Source organism: Solea solea, chromosome 1, assembly GCF_958295425.1.
Source record: "Solea solea chromosome 1, fSolSol10.1, whole genome shotgun sequence".
NCBI lineage: Eukaryota > Metazoa > Chordata > Actinopteri > Pleuronectiformes > Soleidae > Solea > Solea solea.
Genome location: NC_081134.1, coordinates 4289714 through 4315328, shown reverse-complemented (window position 1 = coordinate 4315328; position 25615 = coordinate 4289714). Strand labels below are relative to the sequence as shown.

General features: G+C 39.9%; 1 protein-coding gene across 1 annotated transcript in view; it reads right to left on the bottom strand.

The window, feature by feature from the left end:
- Positions 1–25144, bottom strand: part of st6galnac3 (ST6 (alpha-N-acetyl-neuraminyl-2,3-beta-galactosyl-1,3)-N-acetylgalactosaminide alpha-2,6-sialyltransferase 3) — a 72623-nt gene extending 47479 nt beyond the window's left edge. The window contains exons 1-2 of the mRNA XM_058640178.1: positions 24891–25144; positions 4032–4205 (exon numbers count right to left, since the gene is read on the bottom strand). Coding sequence (XP_058496161.1) covers positions 4032–4205; positions 24891–24908 — 192 coding nt within the window. The 5' untranslated portion in view covers positions 24909–25144. The remainder of the gene's footprint in view (positions 1–4031; positions 4206–24890) is intronic.
- Positions 25145–25615: the final 471 nt, after the last annotated feature.

Here is a 25615-nt window from a genome sequence, read left to right as displayed (position 1 = left end):
TTATTTGATTAAAAAAAACTAGGAAAAATAAATGTAACTGAATGACAATAAGCTTTTAGCCATGATGTAGATGATTAATGTAAGATTGGTGTATGATATCACCCAATTGCAAAGTTGATAAAAATGCTATTTAATTAGGATTAGGATAATGAGTAGGTTTTTTGTGTACTTGTACTTTATTTTTAAAATGTGTCATGTTGTATGTTTTTTTGGAGGTACTGAACTTCGCTACGTTTTAAATCACAACTGTTACTGAGTAAAAAAATAAGAATAAAAAAAAATAAGAATAATTTATGCACTGGAAACTTTGATAGTGAATGATGAGGACAGGTGAGGACAGGTGAACGAGTTGGAAAGGTGAACAATGACAATTAAAGTCCCTGAGTGAGTGAGAAAGTTAAAGCGTTTGTTACCTTTGACCCATTTTGACTGCTACATTATGTGTTTACATATTTTATTTTGTCAGCACTTTAATTTGTAAAGGGTTGCCTTTAATTGAAAACGATTCACGTGAGATTTGTCTCCCCTTTGTACTACACAAGGAAGAACACCAGCCTTGTTAAAAAAAAAGTAACTAAGTAACATTTTAGTACATTTTAAACAAGCTACTTTTTTTTACTTAAACTTGAGTACATTTTCAGACAAGTACTTTTACTTGTACTTAAGTAAAATGTTATCAAAATAGTGGTACTTTTACTAGAGTAGAATACTTTGGTACTCTTTCCACCTCTGCATATACTGTACAGTATATTTTAATTTTATTATTATCATTGGAACCTCAGTGTTGAATCTGTGTTTGGAAGCTACTGGGATTTTAAAGCCTTTGATGAGGCACCACTGAGGCTTCCTTGCAACTGATTTACATATCACTGAAGCCTTGACTCGACTTTACTCCTCCACTTTTTAATGGTGTGACCAGATCATGTCCAGAAAAATCTTTAATGAAAAATTAGGGAAGCCTTCAAATAAAAATAATAAGGATAATAACAATAACGGTAGGTAAAGAGCTGGTACACACACACCAATCATCAATCCGGCGGATTATGCACTGAAATCATCCAGGAATTGAAACGCCGCTGAATAATGCATACATATCAAAGGGTCTGTGCATTCTCAGGTCTAAACGAAAATATGGAGTTTGTGTCTCCAGAGTGACAAACCAGAGACATGAATGTAAACTGCCACAAGACATATTTTCTATTTCTCCTGAAAAGCCGAGCAGGAGCCATTAATCACATCTGGAGACAGACTCAATCAAAAGAAGAAAATGCGGCAGACTACTTCCGTGCTACAGGGTTTTCTGTATTGTACGTGCTCTGCCAGAGGTTAATAACACCTCAAATGACGGCTCACTGTGGATCAGGTAAGAATGCCTTGCTCTCCAGGAAAAAAAATATTAGTGCTACCTCAGGTGTTGCCGTGTGCTTAGCAGAGCCTGACGGCTCACATGGCAGGATTTCACTACAGACATAATCACGTACAACACCCGGCACAGGAGGATCATCTTGACCCAGAGCTCCACAACTCTGTCAATCCTTTGTTAGAGATTTCAGGAGCGTGACAAACACTTTTGACGCATATGTTATGGCCAATCACAGCCACCCTCTGATTTACTATAGAAAACTCACTAGTGGGATAACGTAAGCCACAAAGAGGCCTAATTCTGCAGCAACAGCCAGTCCTGTGCCACGATTTACATAAATTGCCATGAGGAGAGTGATTTACATAGGCTTGTCTGAAGGAAAAAGGTGTAAGATGTGATTGCCTCTGGGCTCATGTTGTGTGGATGGAACTCTCCAAAGGCAGAGGATGATGTTTCCCATTAATCTGCCAATTTCAGCCAGCAGAATATAGAGTATCCACTTCTCATGAAGCACCAATGGATCCATCCCGATTTCAGCGCATGCACAATGAAAACCATTACCTGTCAGCTGGAGATTCTGCATGCACTGCTGCAAGCAAAATGTGTGATTTTCCTGTGTGCCTGCTTAAGATCCACCAATGTTTTTGCTGGCTGCCTTCCAAAACAACAAATACACTGCTTCTTTTTTTTGTTTTTTTACATTTTAATGTGGTGGGAATTAAAATGCTTTGATTTTTTCAATTTCCATAAACTGTGCAGGGAATATGCAACACAGAGCTGTTTGAAGGAAGGATGAAGGAAGGAAGAATAGGTTCATGGACCTGGTTGGTTGAATTTGCGAAGAAATACTGTATGCAAGAGACATCAATGAGCCAATTGTAGATCTATCACAGAGAACCTACTGTAAAACATTTACCAAAACCCTCCAGGGCTTTTTTACGACTGTATCTTCTGAATATGACTTCACTATCATGGCGATGTTGTGTAATAAAAGATGAAGTCTACTGGTTTCCAGCGCGATGTTTGAGAATCCTCTCTTTGAGAAGCCTTGGTCTTGACCCAACTGATTCAAATCAATTCAGACCCATTTCCAAGAACTTGGATTTTCAAAAAACAGCCTTGGTTCAGGGGACATAGACAGCTGTCCTAAAGAGTGACAAATGACCTCTGTATTGTGGACGCTGTGAAATGCTTTATTTAAATGTTCATGGTTCAATGGAACCACTCGTCACGGCTAATATGGAACACAAGATTCTGCAAGGTTCATTACTAGGTGCACCTCTTCTCTCCATGTTACCAACTTGAAAATCATCAAAACTCTCTTGTCAAACTTAAACCTTAACCGGGCAAAAAATTATATTTGGTAACTTCTGCAGACATCCAAAATACTGCATTACCACGCGCTACCGCAATGTTGTAGAAACACGTGGATTTTCCCCGAGCCAATTTTCTTGTTTATTCTACATTTTAACTTCGAACGGGCAAGGAATCATATTATGGTACCTTCATGGACCTTGATTTTCTACATGAAAATAAAAAAAATAACACACTAATTTCTAAGTTTTTCCATCAGTGCCCTGTCACAGGTTAAACTGCTATGCAGACGACACACAGATTTACCTTCCCTGAAGTCTCTATAATCCTAAGAATTAGGGAATAGAAAAGACCAACTTGCTCATATTTTTCTTCATTTTAACAAAGACAAGACAAAGACCTTCAGTTTTCAATTTACACCACTGACCCAAATCTCAATCACCTTATACCAACATGAAACCACAGGCAAAGAACATGGACGGTATAGTTAACGATTTTCAGCAGGAACTTCTTGACTTCTATTTTTTAGGGTTCAAATGTTCAAACCACATGTTTCCTCTCACCTGAGTTAGACATTTCTGCATTAATATCATCCAGGCAAGAATAGAGTAAGTGCCTCTAAAGTTCCACTTATTAACACGTTCAAAATAAAACAAGAACATCTCAGTCCTTGCATTTGTACAAACTCTCTCCAGGCGTATTTCAGAGCAAACATCAAAATCATTCTCACTGACACCAATATATTTATATCTCAGAACATCTCACCCCGTACAGCGCTGCCAGACACCTCAGATCCACCCACCATGAAACGCTGGCTGTGGGTTATTGGGAAAATCGACGAGGACCTGGCTCCGTCACACAGACTGATGCTGTTTATTTCCCTTGACACAACGTAGGAATTCAACCTTCAAATAATGTCACCGAGATTATTTTGACGGTACACCAGTTTACGACAGGGTGAACGTCACCCCTGTCGTAGCCTGAGCAGGTCTGCATCGCCTGCATTGGCACTTTGTAACTTCTTGTTTCGGCAAAAAGAACAACAACATTTTACCTCATAACCCTACGCTGTGTTACTTTAACCCTTTAACACCTCAAAGCCTCAAAATGTCTGTCTGGACTTTTTTTTTTTTGCTCATTTTAAACATTAAAGGGCCAGAAAATGTCCTGTGAGTCAGTGACGACGTTTGAGACTATAAAGCTGCACCACAGTGAACAAACAAAGCAATATCTTTTCATTTTAAACAATAGAATATAGATTGTAACACCTCACATCTGCTCATGTAGGCCCGTGTTGTGGATGTGTTTGCCAACGCGCGCAGTACGTCGTGTGTACGTACTTAACGTCCCTCACCTTCTGAGATGCTGGATCCTTGGAGATGCTGATGTAGCCCAGGTGAGGCTTGTGGCTACTTAACGCCTGACCGAAAACAGGCGGCAGGAGGAAGTACGGGTTCTCCGAATGCTTCACCACGACCACGAAGAGCGACACCACCACGATCAGACAGGTGGCGATCAAGGACTTCCTCTGTGGAGGGAGGGAGGGAGAGAGAGAGTGCACTTATGACAAGTCGGACAAATGCAGAAAGACATCGTAAAATGAACCAGAGCATTCAAGCAAATGCCATTACTTTGTTTCCTTATTGTCAGTGGTTTAATTGGTTGAAGAGAAAACACAACAGCATCAGTATAGATCTGCCAGCAGCTACTACTGCTGCTGCTGACAAATACTGAGCCGGCACGGCAGCAAATTTAGTGTGTAATAAAAAGTTATACAGCATACTGAATAAAAACAACACATATCACGTGTAAGAGCAAATAAACTGTATAACAACCAGGCTAGAAAACTAAGATGAGAGTGTGCACCAATATAATAAGTACGGCTGTTCATTGAAAGGAAAACGTGCAATATGCCATAACACTGCGATTCATAAACTGACTAGACTCACACAGATGCATTATTTCCATTCCAACATGTGAAAATAAAATTTGAACAAAAACACGAATGCCAATTTTGTTGAAATTTGAAATAAATGTAAACACACTCTGTCCATGACCTTTTTAACCTTTTCACTGGCAGTAATAAAAAAAAAAGTGTATGCATTGCACAAACACTCTTTGAGGTGTGACACTCTGAATGTCTAACTTTAGATGTGTGAACTGTTTCTGTCATTTTCTGTCGATGAAAATATTCAGTTTACAATTTAACGATTTCATTTTAACTTATTTCTCAAGAGCAAAAATCCTTTTTTTTAATGATATGACAATTATCATGATAATTATCATCTACTGATGTGTTATCACTTGCCACTCTCCAGCACTATCCCCGTTTATACAAAGCTCTTGGCACAAACACATCTACAGTCATTGCAATTCAAGCAGTCTTTGCAAATATGCCGACGTTGACATATCATGCAGCCCTAATGATAAACGGCATCTTTTTGAGCATTTCTCTTGTGTCATTATTTCAAATGTTGCAAAACAGAAAAGTGTTTGTTTGGAGGTAAGAGGTATCACAGTCTGGCAGAAAGAGCTGAGACTGATAAATAATGGATAAGAGATGGAGGACGAGCAAAGGTCTCACAGAGGAGAGGCTATTGGCAGGGCAGAGCTGGAGATCAATGCAGAGAAGAGAGAAAGAGTCAGACAGAGATGAAATCTGTGGTGTGCAACGACATCTCACAGCCTGAGGTGATGATAGATTTCAGTGAAGTCAGAGAGTTTTCTTTTTTTCCGTAGGAAACTTCAATAACATGCTGCTAATCTAACAGACAACACCAGTGGGAAACTCGGGCTTTTTCCTTTAAGAAGGTGGTATTTTGCAGATTCTTTGAAGCTATCTGATAGCGAGAAGATTGGATGTAGCCACACGTCTCGATGAAGCCCCCGCAGCCAAAGTGCCTGCACCACCATGAGCTCTGATCTGCAACATCAAACGTCCCACAGGAGCAGCTGGAGGCTTTGCTGCACAGAGACAAGATCAAACATGGGCAGAAGGGGGGTGGGGTGGATGAAAAGACAGTGACCATTTGCTGCCCTGACAAGCCTATCACATTTTACCAATCGCATGTAAATTGCATCACACATCATTTCATGGCATTACTGCCCTTCTTTAATCACGAGGGCAGGGGACTCGACTTTGATCTTGTGTGAAACTGTGCAAAGGAGACAAATGAGAAAATCTCTGTTGCCACTTCGTACTTCAAAAAATGACAAATATCCTCTCTTCTTCCTCCCTTTCCCTGACAGGAGAGTCAGTCTTTTCAATGCCACTTTGGAGGGGAAAAAACAAATGACAAGTCATTTTCTGAAAATGTGCTGTTAGAGCTACTCATCAAGAAACCAATCCCTTATAAAGCGATGCAGCAGTTCTTTTTTACAGGACTGTTAAAAAAAAAAAGAAAGAAAGAAAGAAAGAAAAACCTGGACTCAGACTGCAGCACTGCAACATCCATCTGTTCTCATAAGGACAGAACATTTCCTTGTCTCCTTCAACCCTCAGTCCGACTACAAATCACAGGGGAAATGATGTGTCAAAGTCTGGAGGCAATCGGGGGTGTGTGTGTGTGGGGGGGGGGGGTCTCTGTGTGGGTGTAACGGGGCGCTGAACCTCCACATGCTCCAGTGTCAGACTCACAACTGCAGCTTCATTCTTTCATCACTCAGTGTGATCACAAGTCGGCCTGTTGAGACAGATTTGACACCGTTCAGCCCTGGTGTTAACATCCGTCCTGAGTGACAGCTCAAAGCACACGTCTGAACACTCCCGGTCCATCCTGAGATCGACCCCACCCCACCCCACCCTCGCACATGAACTTTTCTAATGGTTAAAATCATATTTCATGTTACAGCAGCGCGAGTAGTACGTTGATTCTCTCAGTTTGACTCATTGAAAGACTTGTTTTTTCCACAAAAAAAGAGAGCATTATTTCTAACGTTTTGGCAAAACTTGCAGTCTATTGAAGGGTGTTTTGAGCTCATAATCTAAACTCTTGAAATCCCATTTTTCTCGTAAAATCTCGTACCGCGTGACTCTACTTTGAGGAAGATGCCTGAAAAGCATTTCACATGTCTATGGTTTGGGAACAGTGATCTCCATTGCCGCTACTGCTGTTGCTGTGATGGTTTTAACTCTGGTAACTCTGTCCACACATACCATCTTGTCTGAAAATGCTATGTGTGGACTTTTGCGATAAACTGTTTCATCGAAACGTCTCATGAGAGCATAAAAATGTTTTAGCAATATTTGAGAGTTTTTTCAGAATCAATTACCAGTTTTTTTATTGCGATGTTCAGATTTTGCGCATTTCTAGTTTTCACCCGAGATGCATTCAGTGTAGATTTGGTGTGAACAGTGGTCTGAACAAGGCCAGTGATGTTAAAAAAAGCGGTGGTGGTGTTGGGAAGATGAAGCAGCATTAACACCAGCAGAGATGCAGCACAGTGGATGTCAGGCTTCAATATTAAAGCTGTCAGTCAATGTTAAAACATTTTGCCTGAGGAATAAGACTCCATATGCATCTGCAATGACCTTGTTTGTGACCATCAAATTAGACAGTGATGGCCATAAACTTAAGTACCACTTATGGTTAGAGTCCCAGGATGTTTCATTTCACACACACACACACACAGAACTGAAAAAAAAAAAAAAAAATCTTTAAGGAGCTATTTTAAAAGGTGCAAAAACCTACTCTGAGCAGGTATTGATCTCAGTCCACAGGCAGACTGTGGGATTATTGGGACTCAGGACACAAGGGAGCCATAATTTTCCCCGGGTCTCTGCTGCAGTGTGACCAGATTACATATGTGAGGAGAAACGTCATTCATGGCCACAATTGTCACAAGAGCCAGTGTTAGAACGTAACAAAGTAGTTCAACTCAAGTGTGTGAAATGTCATATCATGTTACTCTTATTCTCAGTGGTAATATTGTATTGAAATGTCTGTCTTTCAATAGCACAAATAACAGCTAAATAAATGTTAAAGACTGTAGTAGAAAGATATCAGTGCCTGTATCGGACATAAACATGTGTTATCACACTGTACTGATTAAAGTAAAAGATGGGAATGTGTCCTACACATGTTTAGTAAGAGTATGTGATGTGTTGCTGCTCTTTCCTGCTCTGAAACCTTCAGAGACCATCTGAAATTTGACTAAAGATTACTTTTCTGCATCAATCGCTGCAGCACTTTTCCTACTTAATGTACAGCAAATAGGCAATGAACTTGCAAATAACAGAATAATCAGCAAGTTGCACTCTGTTCATTTGCGTGACGAATGAAAGCTCGAAACAAATGAGTTGTTTATTTCCCCCATTTATGACGTGCGATCAAAGTGTTCACCTCCGCCGGGCTTTACCCGGGCATGCAGAGAATACCATTTCCCCCACAAAGACTACCGTTCCAGCTCGGTGACGACAGGGCCACACTGAAGTTCAATCCAAAAAGCTAATCGTGGCGGGTATAGGAATAATGAAATGCTCAATCTGAAGAAAATGGCTCATGAAAAAACATATCTGGAAGCTATTGTCAAGTGTCTCCGGGGCAAAAAAGGAAAATAATGAAAATTACATTTGCAATGCAAAAACACTACCTGCCTGGTACCTGATTCTTGCCTCCACGATTCACTGAGCAGTTAAATTCAATTTCAATTAAGGTATTTGAGAAAATATTTACCGCCTCTTTCCCTCCCTCCCTCCCTCCCTCCCACGTCCTTCTCCTCTTTCTTCAAGCATTAGTCCTTTCATGGGTGCTACGACTGAGACATGAACACACAGCGACCCTTGAGATTGAGAGTTTGGTCCAGAAACATCACTTTATTCTTGTCACATTTCCCGCAAAGGTCTCACTGCAGACGTCCTGCAGGTCTTAAAAAAGAAAAGCGAAGGAAAAAACCTTTTCCCGGAAAGAGGAAAAGGAGGATTGACTCATTGCAGCTGGTAACACGGTCACGCACAAGTTCCCCTTCTGACCTCCACCCACCAGGAGCCACAAGAACTATGAAAGAGAATGAATGCAATTTGTCGAAGTTACTGCATTTATATTAGGTTCATTACCACATGAATAATTTAATTCATGAGCTATTTACACACGTCTGTTGGGTTCACATTTGTTTTCCTTCAGTTCCCAGTGACAGGAAGTATTCAGATCCTTTAATGTGTAAAAGTTCCAAAAAAGTTCAATAACAAGTAAAATTTGTGGGAATCCTCTGGTAAATATTTAATATTTGAGAATCATCAGCAGGTCTGCAGGCCGATGGCTTAAGTACTGGCTGTCCACTCCAGCCAATTATAATCCAGATATAATCCTTCAACGTCACTATGTAATCCTCAACTGCTGTAATGTCCACAGTCTGTAACCTTGACTATGTTGGTCCCCGCGTGGTTCATTCCACATCATCTCCCCTTTCATTCTTCCCTCAACTCGACTGTACACATAGGAAATGAAGGGACATTTTCAAAATGTGTTCTTTGAATCAGGAAGTTCCCAAAATCAGCCTCGATACGATTTGTTTTGATGAAAGTCAGAGGGTTTCAATTCGTTCTACACCCAGTACGTTTACATGACATCAGAAAAAACATGATTGTTTGTAGTGCGCTGTTAGACTGACTGAAATCCAATCCAATTTTATTTTATTTATAAAGAACTTTTTAAAACCACAAGGTGGACCAAAGCGATACAAAATCAACAATACCAAAGAAGTCACACATAGAAGACAATAAAAAAACAGAACTCACTCTGCATTAAAAGCCATATAAATGTGTTTGTATTTTGGGGGCGTGGCCTGCCTCATCCCATTCCACAACCTAGCTGAGCTGAAACGGAGAGAAAACTCGGTCTCCTCTAAGCTTCAGCCTTGTTTTTGGGAAGACTAAGAGGAGCTGATCTGCAGATCTTAGTGACTAAAGTCAGTCCTGTAGCGCACAGAGAGCCAGTGCAGGGAGGACACAATCACGTGATGTGCTCACATAAAAAGGCACTAAATCAAATCTCACAGGGAGTCAAATTACTACCGCATGTTTACCTCCAGTCCGGCCAAAGCCAGACTCGAGCTGACCCGAAACTGACCCAAACTCACCCCGGCCGGTGAGTTTGTTGGACTGATGAGTAGAGGGATTTTATGCTCTGTCAGCTTGAAGAATTACACCTATTTAACTCTGAATGGTGCAACATGCTGACAAACTGGCTTTCTACTAACAAGCTGAAAGGGGACGCATGGACACCTGGCAGAGCAGAGGTGGACACACTCCACTCAGTCAGTCCCACAAGGGCTCTTATACTGGGACAAACACAGTCCAAGTGACCGGCGTAGTCAAGTCACAATCGCTATGTATCACACAGACAGACAACCATCCAAGAATTATTAAAATATATATATATATATATATACAGTATATATAAAAAAATATATATATTTTTTACATGACATCAGAAAAAAGTCTGAGTTTGAAGAATTTTGTCTTAAAAGGAAAATGTGACTCTAACGTGAGGGATGTTTTCTTCTGTTTAACAGCACATTATCTCTTTTCTATGAAAGACAATCTACGAAATGACTAGTGACTGCAGCGGCCTGATACAGTAAATGTTCACAAATGGCATGATAATGTGCGTTTTCATTTAAAGTTAAGTTAAACTTAGCTGCAGAAGTGTGTTTACGTTCACTACTCAAAAGCAGGAGGTTGAAAGACAGCTGATCCCCACTGAGCCCAGCAGAGGGGGCAGTCACCTCACACAGCTGAGGGACCACTGACGATGGAGTTCACACCCTCATCGTCTGAAGCCATGGATGTGAACAGTTGCTCTGGAGAAAGCCTTCATAAATTCATACTCTCTTTACAGAACATTGATCAGCTCGATTCCAAACAAACCACCTGCTTTATATACGTTTTACTTTAAGAGTGTTTGTTTCTCCATCTGTCTTGAAATCCCTTTCTGATATTGCTCGTTAAATTTGAATGTTGGCAGATTCAACATGGCACAAAGACCCAGGCACTTATTCCTCTTCTCTGCTTTGGGATCCAAAAGTGTTGTTCATTTGTTTTTTTTAAAGACATGTGACAGAACCAGAAATACTGCAATCATTTACAATCCATATTTTAATGGAAATATTGAGGGCGTGAGCATCTTCAACATCACAGCCACACACCATCGAGAGGACCAAAGCCACTCAAGAGGACCTGAAACACAATGGCGTTCTTAGCACTGAAATTAAAGCACCGTCAGTGATTCACTGATGTGTACACACACACACACACGCACACACACATATGCAAAATATGTTTTTGAATATTGATAAATAAAATGCATATTTTGATGTGATCATTTCCAAGTTTTTATGTTTTGTTTCAATGCAAAATGAGAATGTGTTTGGACTGTTGAATTTAAGTTTAAGTGTTAATTAGTTAAGTGTGATTGATTCATCAGCCAAATTATGTCCTTTCCTTAAAATTATGTGCAACTTTTTTTATCTAAGCTTATTTGAAAAGTTTTATTTTTTCAATAATTAATTTAGAAAAAATGAACAATGCACTGCAGACGCATTACAGACCATGAGTATTGTTCAATAAATGTTTGCTTATTAGTTTTATTTTATAATTAGCTGGAGGTAAAAAATGGTCATCAGCTGCCCTCACTTCATGAGATTAGCATTGGTCACAGAAAAATCCGTATCAGTCGACCTCTGGTATGACACGTCATAAACTACATGATCAATAAATTGATGAAAACAATGTAAAACCAAACCCTTTGTCGTGTATCTGCCACTGGAGATTTCTTACATACAGTATTTACAGGTGTGTAACTACTGTGTGCAACAACATTAGTTAATCATCATAATGGATTTCTTATTCAATTATCACATCAGCAAGAAAGTGCCTGTATTAGCCAGGCTTTTAATTTGAAGGATTAGCCTAAATCATATCTTCCAGACAGTGTAGTGAGTTTATCACTGAATATTTCTGAATATCTCTGTCGGGGGAAACTCCATCTGCTAATGAAAGTCACATGAAATGAACACGAGCGTGGATCTTATACAGTGAGATGTTATTTCCCAGCAGTTGCTATCAGTACTGTAATAGTCAATGACATATATGGTGACGGATAATTATACATACTGGTCACTTCTGCATTCAAGTCCAGCGACTCAGTCAGTCTCCGGTGTTTTATTTGAAAGGACATCTAAGGAAATGAATCCATATCTCACTTTGATGGATTGTTAAATCCCCAGTACAGAATCTCTATCGCCCCCTGTGGACTAGTAAGTTTTGTGTTGTTACTACTGGAGTCTTTTACTGTAGCATTACTTATCCACAAGCAGATATGCACATGCAGGCATAAGAAGAAACTCAGTCATGACACAACCACTCAGTGGGCAGCAGCGCACACAGCTATACTGAGAAAACAGAGAGCGCTGTGGGGAACGGAGATGTGACACAGACATGCTTTTATATTTAAGAGTTACGCACTACTGGTTTATATCTATCAATTTAGATTTGATATTAAAGGGTCAAGTCCCTGCTTAGAGCATAAATATCCGTTTCTCAATTTCTATAAACTAAACTAAATCAGTGGGTGTCAAACTCAAATGACCTGGGGGACAACAAGTGTTTATTTTGGTCAAAAGGGGGCCAGTCTGGAGAATAAAAGTGTGAAAAAACAACTTTGTGGTAGCAAGTGGACAACATGTGCAACACAGTCTTGCATCATGATATCGCATTAAAGTTATCCATGATGACATTTCACAGAATTTCAAAGTAAAAGTGCTTGTTGTACACTTCACAATAAAAAATATATTTATATTTATGGTGCACAATAAATCTATTACTATCAAAAACAGATGGAAATAAACCAAAGAAATTTAGTAAATAACATGAACAACTGTAACTAAAACAAGCTTAAATATATGTAATGATGATTACATGTAATCGATTGGGGGGGCAGGTGGTCCGCGAGCCGCCAGTTTGACCCCTCTGAACTAAATGATCCAATGCTGCTGCCCTTGGCGCCTGCGACTTCTGTTGTGTCACCGTTGTCAATGAAATGAAATGAAAATCCTTCAATCCAGGTCAAATAAACACTAATCTGCTCTGTTGATATGATTTAGAATCAAGCATCGCTCCAGCAAATTCAAGTTTTAATCAGTGGATATGGATATGTCACGCGTGTGTGTTTGTCAGCACACGTGCACGGACACTGGGTCAACAGTCAAAGGATGAAACATTCTTCACTAGTTTTACTTCCAGACTGACAAACCTTTAGGGGGTGAGTGGTAAAAAAAAACCCCACAGGAGCATATGTCCACAGATGCAGTTCGGTGAAGCTCTGCTGCCTCGGCTGAGAATCGCTCACTCGACAGAGTGAAGAATTTGTTAAATCGTGAAAAAAACAAGACAAGGAAGAGCTTTTCTTTGGGAGACTTTAAGAAGATGTGAGCGGGGAAATGTCTGCATGAGCAGAAACGCAGCATATGGAGATTTTACATTTGACTGGTCTTGCTCACAGCTCTCAGAACAAGTGTTTCTCCCATACGGCTGTTTGATCTGACAATTCTCATGTAGATAATGTGACCCACAAAAACCCACTGCTGCAAAAGTTACTAAAGTACCCATTTTTTTTAGTACAGTTCAGGAAATAAGGAAACTTACTTTTTACATTTCCACAAATATTACTTTGCGGATATTTTTATTTATGTAGGCCTAATAACATCAACTGATGGTGGTTTTAAGTGCAATGCACAACATAATTAACTATTAGTCTAGAGCTGCAACTAACAATTATTTTCATAATCGATTAATCAATTAATTGTTTGGTATAAAATATCATAAAACCTTAAAAAATGTTGATCTGTGTTTGTCAAACCTGGAAATAATGATGTTCTCAAATGTCTTGTTTTTTCCACAAACTAAAATGATTCACTTTTAATGAATTCTTTGTTGAAATGAAGAAAATACTCACATTACCCTAATTACGTGACGGTTTGTGTTATCAGAGAAGTTTTTTTAAATAAAACTTTTTGTTTTTCTTCTTTTAAAAATTGTTAATACACTATTTTAACATGCAGTAAATGGTAAATCACTTACTCACAGGACATTTTCTGGCCCTTTCATGGTTTAAATAAGCAAAGTAAAGTGCAGATGGACATTTTGAGAATTAGGTGTGCAATAAAAAATGTACTTTATAACTATTTTATGACTATTTCTAAATATATGGAATTGTTGAATTTAAACATTTCTTACAATTTTATTCAAAGTCTGTTTAAGGTGTGGTGGTCTTCTTAACAGATGCTTTAGTTTAAGTTTTCTAACCATTTTAATATAATAAACTAACACATTTATCTCACATAAAACCAACCGGAGACATCAGAGCCAGACATTGTCATTACAGATGCAGGGATTAAGTTTATACCGGATTTCATAATACCAATTGCATTTCCACAGCTCAGGACATTTTCCAGATCAATTACAAATCTAATACCAGTGCTGGTATATCGACAGTGTCTCGTGGCATTCAGCCAGCCACAGGAAATTAACTCTGTAGAAATAGAACAAGAACAAATGAGGTTTTATCATATTGTAACATCTGAGTTTTGCAGATGGCTGATGATCAGGGAGACAACAGTGATCTTTTAGAGGCATCACAACAACATGACTTATAAGGCTAATAATAAATAATGTTTAAATATCTGGACATGTGTCATAATATTCATTCCAACTTGATTTTACCCAAGGCTTAATGCAGTCAAGCTAAAGCTCCAAGCATCTGGAAAGTCAATGATGTGCTATCACTGCATCAATGCAGAGTTAACTAACATAATAAACGTTCATATTTTCAGCATCCCTAACATCCAACGCTGTATTTCTGTATAAAAATAGTCTCCATGTTTCCTTGTGTATGAAGGACGGAGGATGGGGGGAGGTTTTACTGCTGAGAAAAACATTGACCACAGAAAATCCATTTCAATTTACCAAATGCCAAAGCTGGATTACTGACATTTAGCAAGTGATATTTCCCCTGAAACTCAGTGTTTTCAGTCCATAACTCCATAACAGAGCTATGGACTCATTGATAGTGATTACACACAGCATGGATCCTCACATAGAGACGTTTCAGTTTACACACGACTGTGTTAATACCGGTGCACACTAGAGCGTCTTAAAGGATTTGACGGAAAGACAAAGAGAGGCATTTCATCATCACTTTCCATTTTCCTGAATGTGCACATATACACAGACTTTACCTCACATGGATATCTTTAAGTTACAAAAGCAGGATTATTTGTGATTCCTTCAATGACTGTGACTTTGAAAGGATGGTGTGATCTTTTCAACCCGACTGAAGTGGAGGAGAGAAGAAGAAACAGTTCACACTCTGCACTCACACAATGTAAGCCAAACACTTGACTGATCCAACGTTAAGGACGCACTACACAACTTTGACAGTCTTTGCCGATTTTGAAAGGACCCGGAGTTCACACTAACCGCACAATGGCTGAAAAACTGGGGATCACACGTTTAACGTCTGCGTCTGATGAGCGATCACAGAGAACATGATTCGTCAAAGTGAACGATTTAAACCCTCACGCTAACTCGTACGAGAGCGTCAGTTTAGAGGGTAAACAAACATCGCCATCCTTGTTTTGATATTCACGCTATAACTTCCTGTCGTCTCCATCGTGTTTGCAGCTGGGTCGGTAATCGGTACACACTACCCGATTGCATCCACTCAACAAATTAGTGCTGACAGATGAGACGTGGGTAAAATCTGGCAAAAGATCTCGTCGTGGGTCCCCAGATTTCAACGGATGGCTACATCAAATAATCCATGAAGTTAAGGGACATGCTCCAAGTGATATTGATTATGCTAAGCTAATAATGTAATTAGCACTTAACAGAAAGTAAAGCTGAGGCTTATTGGAATGTCATTTTGACACATTTATGAATGTGACATGAAGAAAAACAAAGGATTAAGAGGTGGATTATTGTCATAAGATCAGAAGCATTATTAGAATGAATCCTCGTCTGTCTGTAACATTGTTCTCCAAAGGTTTCTTTCAGAATATTTCAGTCTACAAACAACATACCGACACATATATCATATTCAGAATTGAACCCTCAGAGGTCAGCATGTGACCTGACCAAATCAGGCCATCACCTGCATAAAGCTCCTGAAATGTTGGGTTCAACGTTTCAACTTCATTATTGCATGCTGTGTTAGACTTCATGTCCCAAACCAGACAGAAAGATACACGTATTAGTCCTCATAGAAGAACTCGTTTTGCAGCACAGTCACGAGGCAATTCAAAAAATATCATACAGAGAAGAAAAACCCTGATAACATCAGCAGGACTCAGAGCTCGCTCCAGGCATAAACAAACTAACTGCCTGTTAAGGGGCCCCTGTGGCAACTAGAAGACCCACATAAAGCCTGAAATGGGCTAATATATTATATTATGTCAAGCGCAGTCAAAAGTGTTGAAAAAACAATATTCGGTTAATGTTCTGACCAGTTAATGTTCCCGCTTTAATCAACTCCCGCTGTCTATGACAGAGCAACACAGCTGTGACTAATGACAAAGATAATACATTTACATTATATGTGTGCTAATGATCAAGCATCAACAAAAGTCAATAGTCTTAATGGCGCCAAGGTGGGAGAGGGGGCCCAAATTAAAATCTGCTAAGAGCTCCATTAAAGCTTGGACCAGTACTTGCCAGGGTTGTTTCTAAACACATCTTTGACCTACATAATTAATGGAGTGCCCCTTTAGTTGGCATCTTTTTTAGATACTTCATTATTTGTTTCAGTCCATTTTCAAGCAAAAATGATCTTTTCCTGAATGATTAATGAGGAGTCTCAGGACCTGAGCCAAAAACCTATTCTAATGATAGGAGGAGGTTACGTGGCAATGAGCATGGCCAAGCATAATAAACCATATTATAAACCATGTCTCAGTGAGGGCTGAGTGGTTGTGAATAAATATCTAATTGCAATATCAGGTATTATTATCTTTATTCTCATTTTCATGCGCAAAACATATTTAACCCTTTAACACCTAAGCCTCAAAATGATCGCTGTGTGATATTTGTGCAGACCTGTGGGAAACAAAGATGTTCTCTTCAGTCTGTAGAATGTGAAGAAGATGTGTACAGGTCAAGACAATAATAATCGAAAATGATATTTCGACACACATTTTGAAACTGTATTGCGATTTCGATAACATTTGGATGAATAAAGCGGTAGAACACGGACAGATGTTCAGCCCTAGTCTCAATCCCTCTATTATACACGGGCAAAGAAAAGTCCAAGCAGCAGAGGTCTTTCAGTGATTTTCAATCACAAAAACAGTGAAATGATGTGCCAGCATGACTGTTTGCTTTTCATTTATCTCTCAGATTTGTTTGTGAAGCTTCTCCAGGAGCTTGAATCAGAGCATTATGAAAAACATGACGACAAATGCAGCCAAGGCCACTCAACAGCCCACCGCTCACAGAGGAGTGTGCAGACTCTAATCGTAGTCAGTGGATAGTCAGTGGCTCTGGGGTGCTGCTGTTGGAAAAGCCAAAGACTGAGGAAATGTGGCATTGAATAATATGTGTGCATGGGTGAAAGTCTGAGAGGTGCGAGCAGTGTCAGAGTCAGCAACAACCTGGTTTCAAATGTATCGCAAATACTAACCACATTTTCAGATATTCTGGAAAAGAAAATGATTGAAACATATAAAGTGTGGGTCGAGACTAAAGAGGGATAAGAAGGTGCAACGTGATGATGTAAATAAAGAGCACCAGTAGCTGTTGGTCCATGGTGGAATGTTGTGGTTTCCTTGTTAATCCACACATTCCTCCTCTTGTCCGCCATTCTGCCATTTTTCTACTGCAATAAAAGATGGAAGCTTACAGAAGAGAATTACAGCCACATGTAAGAAAAGAAAGAAAAATAAACCCAGCATGAATTCTGAGATTAAAGTCAAAAATACTTTTTTTCTCAAAATTCTGACTTTTTGTTTGAATTCTGACTAATATCAGAAGTCTGACTTTTTCTCAGAAGTCTGACTTTTTCTCAGAAGTCTGACTTTTTCTCAGAATTCTGACATTAAAAACATTATTTCAAAGACAAATGTTTACATGTGGCCCTAATGCTCTTCTGTAGGAGCTGGAGTGATGTTCCAGTCATGTGATTTCTAAACATCATCCTTTTTTTCTGCTTCTTGACATTTTTATTCTATTTTCTTGCGTCTGTTCAGTCCATTCAGATGTTTAATGCGCAAAGGAGGCCAAGGAAATCTGGATTCACACAGCAACTACAAAGACCACCTGCAACAACTTTAACTTTAACTTTAACTTTAACTTTAACTTTATTAACAACAACAACAACAACAGCAGCAGCAGCAGCAGCAGCAGCAATACTGTATTACTGTGTGTGTGTGTGTGGTGGTGGCATTTTTTAAACCACTGCCCATTTCCTCTTTTTTTTATAATGACCACAACAGGAAGTTCCAGGGCACAGGCGAGCATAAATGCAAGTAGGGGATCATATTTCCTGACTCCACTTTATTTAATGCCCTCACTTAACTGCCAGGGTCTATTTGTGTCTCTCAGCCTCTTCAGTTCATAAAGGCAATCAGCCTCCCTGTGCTGGCGCCCCCAAGCACTGCCAGGCTGCCACCAGGGATAATAATGCAGGCACTGAAACCTTTTATTAGATGGCTTGGTCAAGAGCCCTCAGGAAAGGGGCCAATACTGTGACCACACTTGGCTCCTACTGAGCACATCACTGACTTGATAGCATGAGCTGACACTCCAATAAAGGGGAGCTAAGGGCAGAGAGTGCATCATATTTGTCAGAGACGTCTGATGGTGAATTTGTCATCTGCAATTTTGCAACAGGTTGAAAATAAACCCAAACTTGTCAAGACAGTAAATACATTACTACCTAGTTTCTTTTTCTTTCTTTTTTTAAGCTGCTCTGGAGGGCGGCGGGTGCAGCTTTGAGTTTTCAGTTATCCAACAATAATGCAGTCACAGAGGGTTTCTGCTCTCTCAGAAGATCACGAACAGAGTGCTGAGAATTTTTAGCCGTGACTCGGGGTTACAAACAGACGCGATCTTGCCAACTCGTTATCTGGGAAAGCTGCTGAAATATACACCTGAGTAAAAGTGACATGGCCATGAGACTGAGGATAGTCTGCACTTCTCCACCAACGCCTTTGCTGTATCGGTTTTTTGAATTTTCGGGTTTCGTAAATAACTTTCTGGAAGCAAGTTGTAATCCAAGACATCTATGATACGAGAATGTACATACTTTTCCTGCACAAGATGCTTAAATCAGGCTTGGCTGGCCAGTATTAACACAGTATACTGTATTTCCCCATATTGATAGATATCAATATTTATCAGAATGTATTCTTTTGCTAAATACACTGGCAGTTTGATCAGCATTAGAAGTAGAGCTCACAGACACTGACTGACAATTGCATCTTTATCATTATGATTCTATAGGACTTTGGTTCACCTCTGTGCCAATGAGCAGTAAGGTCTTGCCAGGAGTACATCAAACTCTCTGCCTTTGCAAAATATGCACAGGGGTGTTCGCCAAATGTAATCCAGCGAGAGCTGAAACAGCCTCACATGAATCCAACTGGCTCAGAGTTCTATGACTATGTAAGTGTTTCATGTTGGGAAATGAACACAAACCTGTGGACATACATGTTTGTAAAAGTTGAAGAGACAGCCTGGAGACTGCGGTGACTATTTTTAATAATGCATGTTATCATATACAAACTTCTCTCTGTGAAACATATGCTTGATGGTATTAAAGGCACAAGTGATCAAATAATAAAGGAGTAAATGGAGAGAGAAAGGACCCCCAGGATTTTTTTAGGCCTGTAACTAACAGTTATTGACTAATCTTAGAAGATTGGATTAGACTAATCTACAGATCAGTTTCTTATTTATCACCTTACAATTAGGGAGATTGCAATTACAGAGAGCTGTGTTAATCATCATTATGATCCACTAACTGTCTACATGATCCAAAATAATGGAACGTAAGGAAACAATTCTCACATTTAAGAAGCCAACATCTGTTCTGATCGACCTGATTGATCAAACAATCATATCAGTTCTAACCTGTTCATGGAGTAACATGCAAACGCTAAGGCAAATGCCTGCATGATAAATCATAGTCAAGTGATTCATCTTTGGACAAAAACAACATCAAAATGTAACAGGTATTTTGCATTTGCCTCATTTCCTTCAGGAAGAAATTGTGCCTTTTTCTTCAGTTCTCAGAGTCGCAAAATGAGCAGCTGATTAATCAGCAAATGTTGGTTTTACTGTCACCTTGGAGAAATGTCAATTCCCTACACTACCATCAGGCAAACATGCATAAATGTAAGACAGATGGTTCAATGGAGCCAGCAGACGACATCCCATTCCACACAGAGCAAGCAGCCATTCCTTCATACATCCGGTACTTGTCATTTCCACACTGCAGTAGGTTGGCAAACCTCCACTTGAATCAAGTACGAACCCAAAACTAGCCAGCCAAACAACCGTCGAGGACGGATGAAGCCATCTGACTACCAACGATGTGATGTCTCGCCATCTCTGTCTCACAGACACGCAGTCACTCAAGTTTGATCTACGAGTGGGAGATCACGTCAGAGAAGAGAGTGAGATGTTTAACCGGTCCGACTTAATCCTGAAAGAGTATGTGACCTTTTAATCTCTGAAGAACTTCCTTTCTACAAGTGAGTGGGTATCATGACCAGAAACAGCGGGTCCACTGTTGGTTGATGAAGAATGACAGTCCCCTGTAAGCCTGGTAAACGTGTATGTGTGTGTTTTGGTATTTGTAACCTATTTTCTGGCATAAACACTGACCTTGTCAGAGCCAGTAGTCTTGATGAAGCCCAAAGCCTGGTCCTAATATGGCAGAACTTCCTTCGCTGAGGAACTGGTTGGGTTTAAGGTTAACATTTGAGTTGTGGTTAAGGCATTAACTGGTTATAGTTAGGGTTAGTGATAAGGCCTTGTGTCATTTGGTCTGAAACTTCACTAAAAGTATTTCTGTTTTTCAGTATCTATGCAGTGGTTTGTAATGAGAAAGCAAAACCTAACCTAAAACAAAAATTGTACTTAGTAAAGGCTGACTCTGAAGTTGTTTAAACACTGCAATTAGGGTGAAGAGCGAACAGACACAAGATTAAACTGCCAAGAAATGAAGTTCAGTTGGCAAATTTGGCTGAAGTCAGAGATGTGGTCCATCAAAGTCCAGTGACGACCTGAACAACATGACTGACAACACATCAAGTGAGGTCAAGTAAAGCTTTCAGTCCTCCCAGATGTTGATAAGATCAGCCAGCTGGCCCACTTACTACTACAACTGCTGTGGAGTGGATTAACGCCAGATCTGGAGGGAGGTTATCACCCGTAGTTACCACTGTGGATATGCAAAACTCTCCCACTAGTTTCTCCTGCAGTGTATGTGTGTGTGTGTGTGTGCGCGTGGTTGTATAACAGATGTAGGTTACATTACCATAATAAAGCAGCCACATGTATAAATGGTCTCCCGCTGGCTCAACAGGATTTAAAGAAGTGATGGGAACAGCCGAGCAAAAGACAAATATTCTTGGATTTGTTTTCAACAGCAGAAGCAGTTTTGACCCTATAGACTTACTGTACTCTAACTGCTCTGCACCAAACAGCAGACGTGCCGTTAGAAACTTGTTGATGTAAACTAATAATAACAAGTGTGCTCAACACGTCACTTCCACTGTCACCGAAGGACCAAAAACGTACAAGTAATTTGTCTCTACCCTCAGATTAAACAAAATTTATTTGGTTAGATTTAATAAAAAAAATTAAAAAAACACACTTTGCTGCTTTATACTGTATAAATGATTGACTGACAACAGTGTGGAGGACAGACAATGTCTGGACAGAAGAAAGTGTCACTCAACATCTTCCTGTCACGCAAAAGTAGACTTTTCTACTAGTGGACATCATCATATTTTGTCACACAGTGTGGTCGTTTGGCACCGTCTTCATCCTCACCTGTCAGAACGAAACATCTTCTCCCTCTTCCTACTTCAGTCACCACCTCCAGCTCAAATTGTCCTCTCAGAATTCCATGATTTTTTTCAGCAACTTCATCAAATCCAACCGTCCGCTACCATAACAAAGACAAAGCAGCAATCACATACGAGCTGACGGGCCGACAGAAGGGTAAACTGACTAGCTGGAGGACAGTGTGTGGATGGTTACCACGGAGATGACTGGAACACTCTGTCATTGTGCCACATGTTGAGTTTTCGTACGGCGACAATTTCCTTCAGAATTGTCACACGGGAAACTGTAAAACAATGGATTCCATAATGGAAAAGAAAGAGAAAACAAATGGCACAAAAAAGGGATATCCAAGAATGGATTTGATAACACTCTGAATATGAACCCGAATCTCTGTCAGTGCCCTGTTTTTTCTAAACAAACTCTAGCAGGACACTTTTTGTGACCCTGCCTTCTGCTGTAACCACACAAATCACACGGGACCATGGGATTCAGAGAAGTGCCAATTATGCCTGAAACTCATGCCAACTGGGACACTCCCTGCATTCCCCAAAGCTATTAACACATGCAACGCACAAAGATGACTGCGTCTTTACCTAAACATGCATGCATTCATAGGAAACAGTGTTCCTGTTTGTGTGACCCATCACAAAAGACTTGCTACTCTGATCTTGTTCTGTCATTGGTGAGAAAAGAGAGGCGAGCTGTTCCTGATATTGGTAACGACAACAGCGGCGGCCTTTCACAGCTCCAGTGCAGTTACTGGTCCACCGGCCAGTTGCCTTCATTTTTGCCACATAGACAGTGTCATGCAAGTACACGCAAATGCCATTTTTGAATAAAATCCATCACAATTGAGGCTAAAGTTTGTTTGTTTAGGAAAAGAGCAAAATCTGCAGAGTTGCAGTGGGACATGAGCAACACGAGCGGCCATTCCTCTGCTGTGTCCTCTAAAACAAACGGTGGATTCACTGCAAAATTCCACAACACCCTCAGCTGACGTCTGACTGATGCAGATTGAAAACCGAGACTTCATTACATTTCCCACAGCTTGACACGTCATAAATAAACTCCAAGTTACATCCATGCGGTCTCAAGGCATTTTAATAAGTAAATAAACACCCTCAGCATCATCAGTTTCATTTATGAGGAAAAGAAAAGCAGATAACAGCAAAAGTGTTTGCATATGTCGTTGCTGTGGATCAGAACTGCTGCATCGCCTTTGTCTCTGCAACTGTGACTGAAATCCTTTACTGTTTCCTGTCATTTTGTGGCTAAATGTCAAATTATTCAACTATATAACAGCTGGAACATGATAGAGTCAACACAATTACATAACCAAGATTTTTATCAGGGAACAGGTAAGAACTTTCTCATTTCTCTGTGAAATCACTGACAATCTTTTGGTGAAGGTAACCACTCTGGTATAAATTGTATCTACAGAGTATGTGAGGTCCAGAGAAATGACACCAAAACAAATGAAAACTGATGCTGTTAATTCATTTTTACAAGCATTCATCTACTAATGGTGAATCATTAACATCCCTAGTTAGCACTGTCGCTCTCTGCCTGCACGACTGCTTTTAAACTATTCTTTGACTTTCAACTGCATCTCTCTTATTCATACTGTGTGTTTCCAAAACTTCAGGTTGTTTTGCAGTGCAGACAGTTGTTGCCAATGCCGGCAGCTCAGTGGAGCAGCCAGTGGGCGGTACCTCCTCGAGTCATTACGATACGATACGTGATACATGGTCCACGATACCAATAATATCACGATACAACCATTCTGACAATATCTGTCAAACTGAAGAAAACAAAACGTCTGTGCAAAGTTAAAAGTGCAGGATTTCTCTATTTATTCACAAACATTATCCCGCTGTAAACTCCCTCTTCTTGGGCCAGGTAACTTCCGCCCAAGTTTCCCTCAGTCATTTGAGCAGCGCTGCCGCGAGGAGACGTCAGGTAGCAACGCGAGGACTGTTTACTTTAGAGCACGTTCATTTCTTTAATCCAAATATCGGTATTTCCCAGAGTGTATCCATAATTGTATTGCACAAGGGAGGACGACGATATATCATCACCCCAGTGTAGAAATCTAGTTCTTTCTAAGGTCATTTGATTCACATTATACTGGAATAGGAATGGAAATAAATACATTTCCTTAGTCTATATTGATATTTTGCAATAAATATATGATGTCAGTTAATTAAAGATTAAGTGATCAAAAAGTGAAAGAAACTCAAATTCAAATTCTTAATGGACAGGAAACACAAACACATTGGTTGTTTTTGTATATATGTTGGTTATTTTGAATAAATAATAACACTACCTACCCCAGCTTTAAAGGTCCAGTGTGTAAGTAACATTTGGGTGAAATTATTTTCATATGGCAGAAAATGTAAAGCTAGTAAGTAAGTATTTATACTCGTCAGAGTTTTGATGATAAGACTTTGAATGGAGAGGAGAGAAGAGGAGAGGGATATTCAGCTCCAACATGACATGTGGCTACATTTTAAATAAAGAACACATGCTTATTATACACACAAGGATTTGAACCAGTGACCTTCCAGTCACAAGCCCAATTCCTTTCCTCTTTGCCCCGGGCTGCCCTCACAGTACTGCTCATGTCAACATTCAGAATTTGAACAAAGGTAATATGATGAACTTTTTAAATCCTTCTTTAAAAAAAAAAAAAGTTCCTAAATGCCTCACATCACAGTTACACCTGAACTGTCATGGAGGATATTGGCCTGCTGCAGCTGCATCTGTCCACAAACAAACAAACAAACAAACAAACAAACACACACAGGCCCAGAGGGAGAGAGAGAAACCTGGTTTTCTCAGCACAGACCAGAACCTCACATTCACATATTCACTCATTCACTCATTCACTCACTCATTCACGGTCCAACAAAGGTTTGATTTACCTCCCTGTTCACTGAGTTTCCTGGTCACACATTCACATCAGCACACGCGCAGCAGTGACCGCAGGCACGAGCACAGCATGAGATTCTTCTTTTTATTTACCTTTTGTTTTTGAACACTGATGAAGACTGTGTGCCAGAGAGAGAGAGACAGACAGACAGAGAGACAGACAGAGAGACAGGCAGAGAGAGAGAGAGAGAGAGAGAGAGAGAGAGAGACACTTACCTTCCACATCCAGGCCATCCTTATTCCTACGCAAACAATGGTGGACCGCTTGCTTCCGTCAGCCCCCACAAGATGTTCACCGCGTCACCGCTTCTGAGCGCGTGTGTTCACGCGTGCATCGTCACAGTCAGGAGCAGACGCGTGGATGAAATGTGATTTTCTTGCTGAATATTGGAGTGAACCGTTATTCGTTATCCTCTCTCTGGCCTTTTTCTTTTTTTCTTTTTTTTTCTTCCACGCAGCTGCCGGGACCAGGAGCGACGCCGCGCTGCTTATTGGTCAACACACACGCACAGTCCCGCCCCCTGAGCTGTCACGTGATCCCTGCCGGTTTCTTTCAGACTCTTTTATTTAATACTTTTGGGTCCCCAGACATTTTTTGGTGTGTTTTTGTATTTTCTTTTGGCTGTGTTCATGCAAATGGATTAAACATTGGGCAAGGTGGTGTATTATGGGCTGAATATTGATATTTCTACTTCTTTAATACATGCATTTTTTTTTTATTTCTATTTTTTTTTTTAAATGTATTCCTTAGTGTTGAAATCCCTTCAAAATTAAATGTTTAAGCGTTTTCCACTAGGTGATTTGTGTGTATATGTGTGCGTGTGTATGTCTTATGCCAGAGTAATTTATTTACTTACAAAAATAAAAATAAATGGATGTCAAAATCAATGTCGCTGCCCATTTTTGTGACACTCACAGGCTCGGATAATTTGCACAATTGG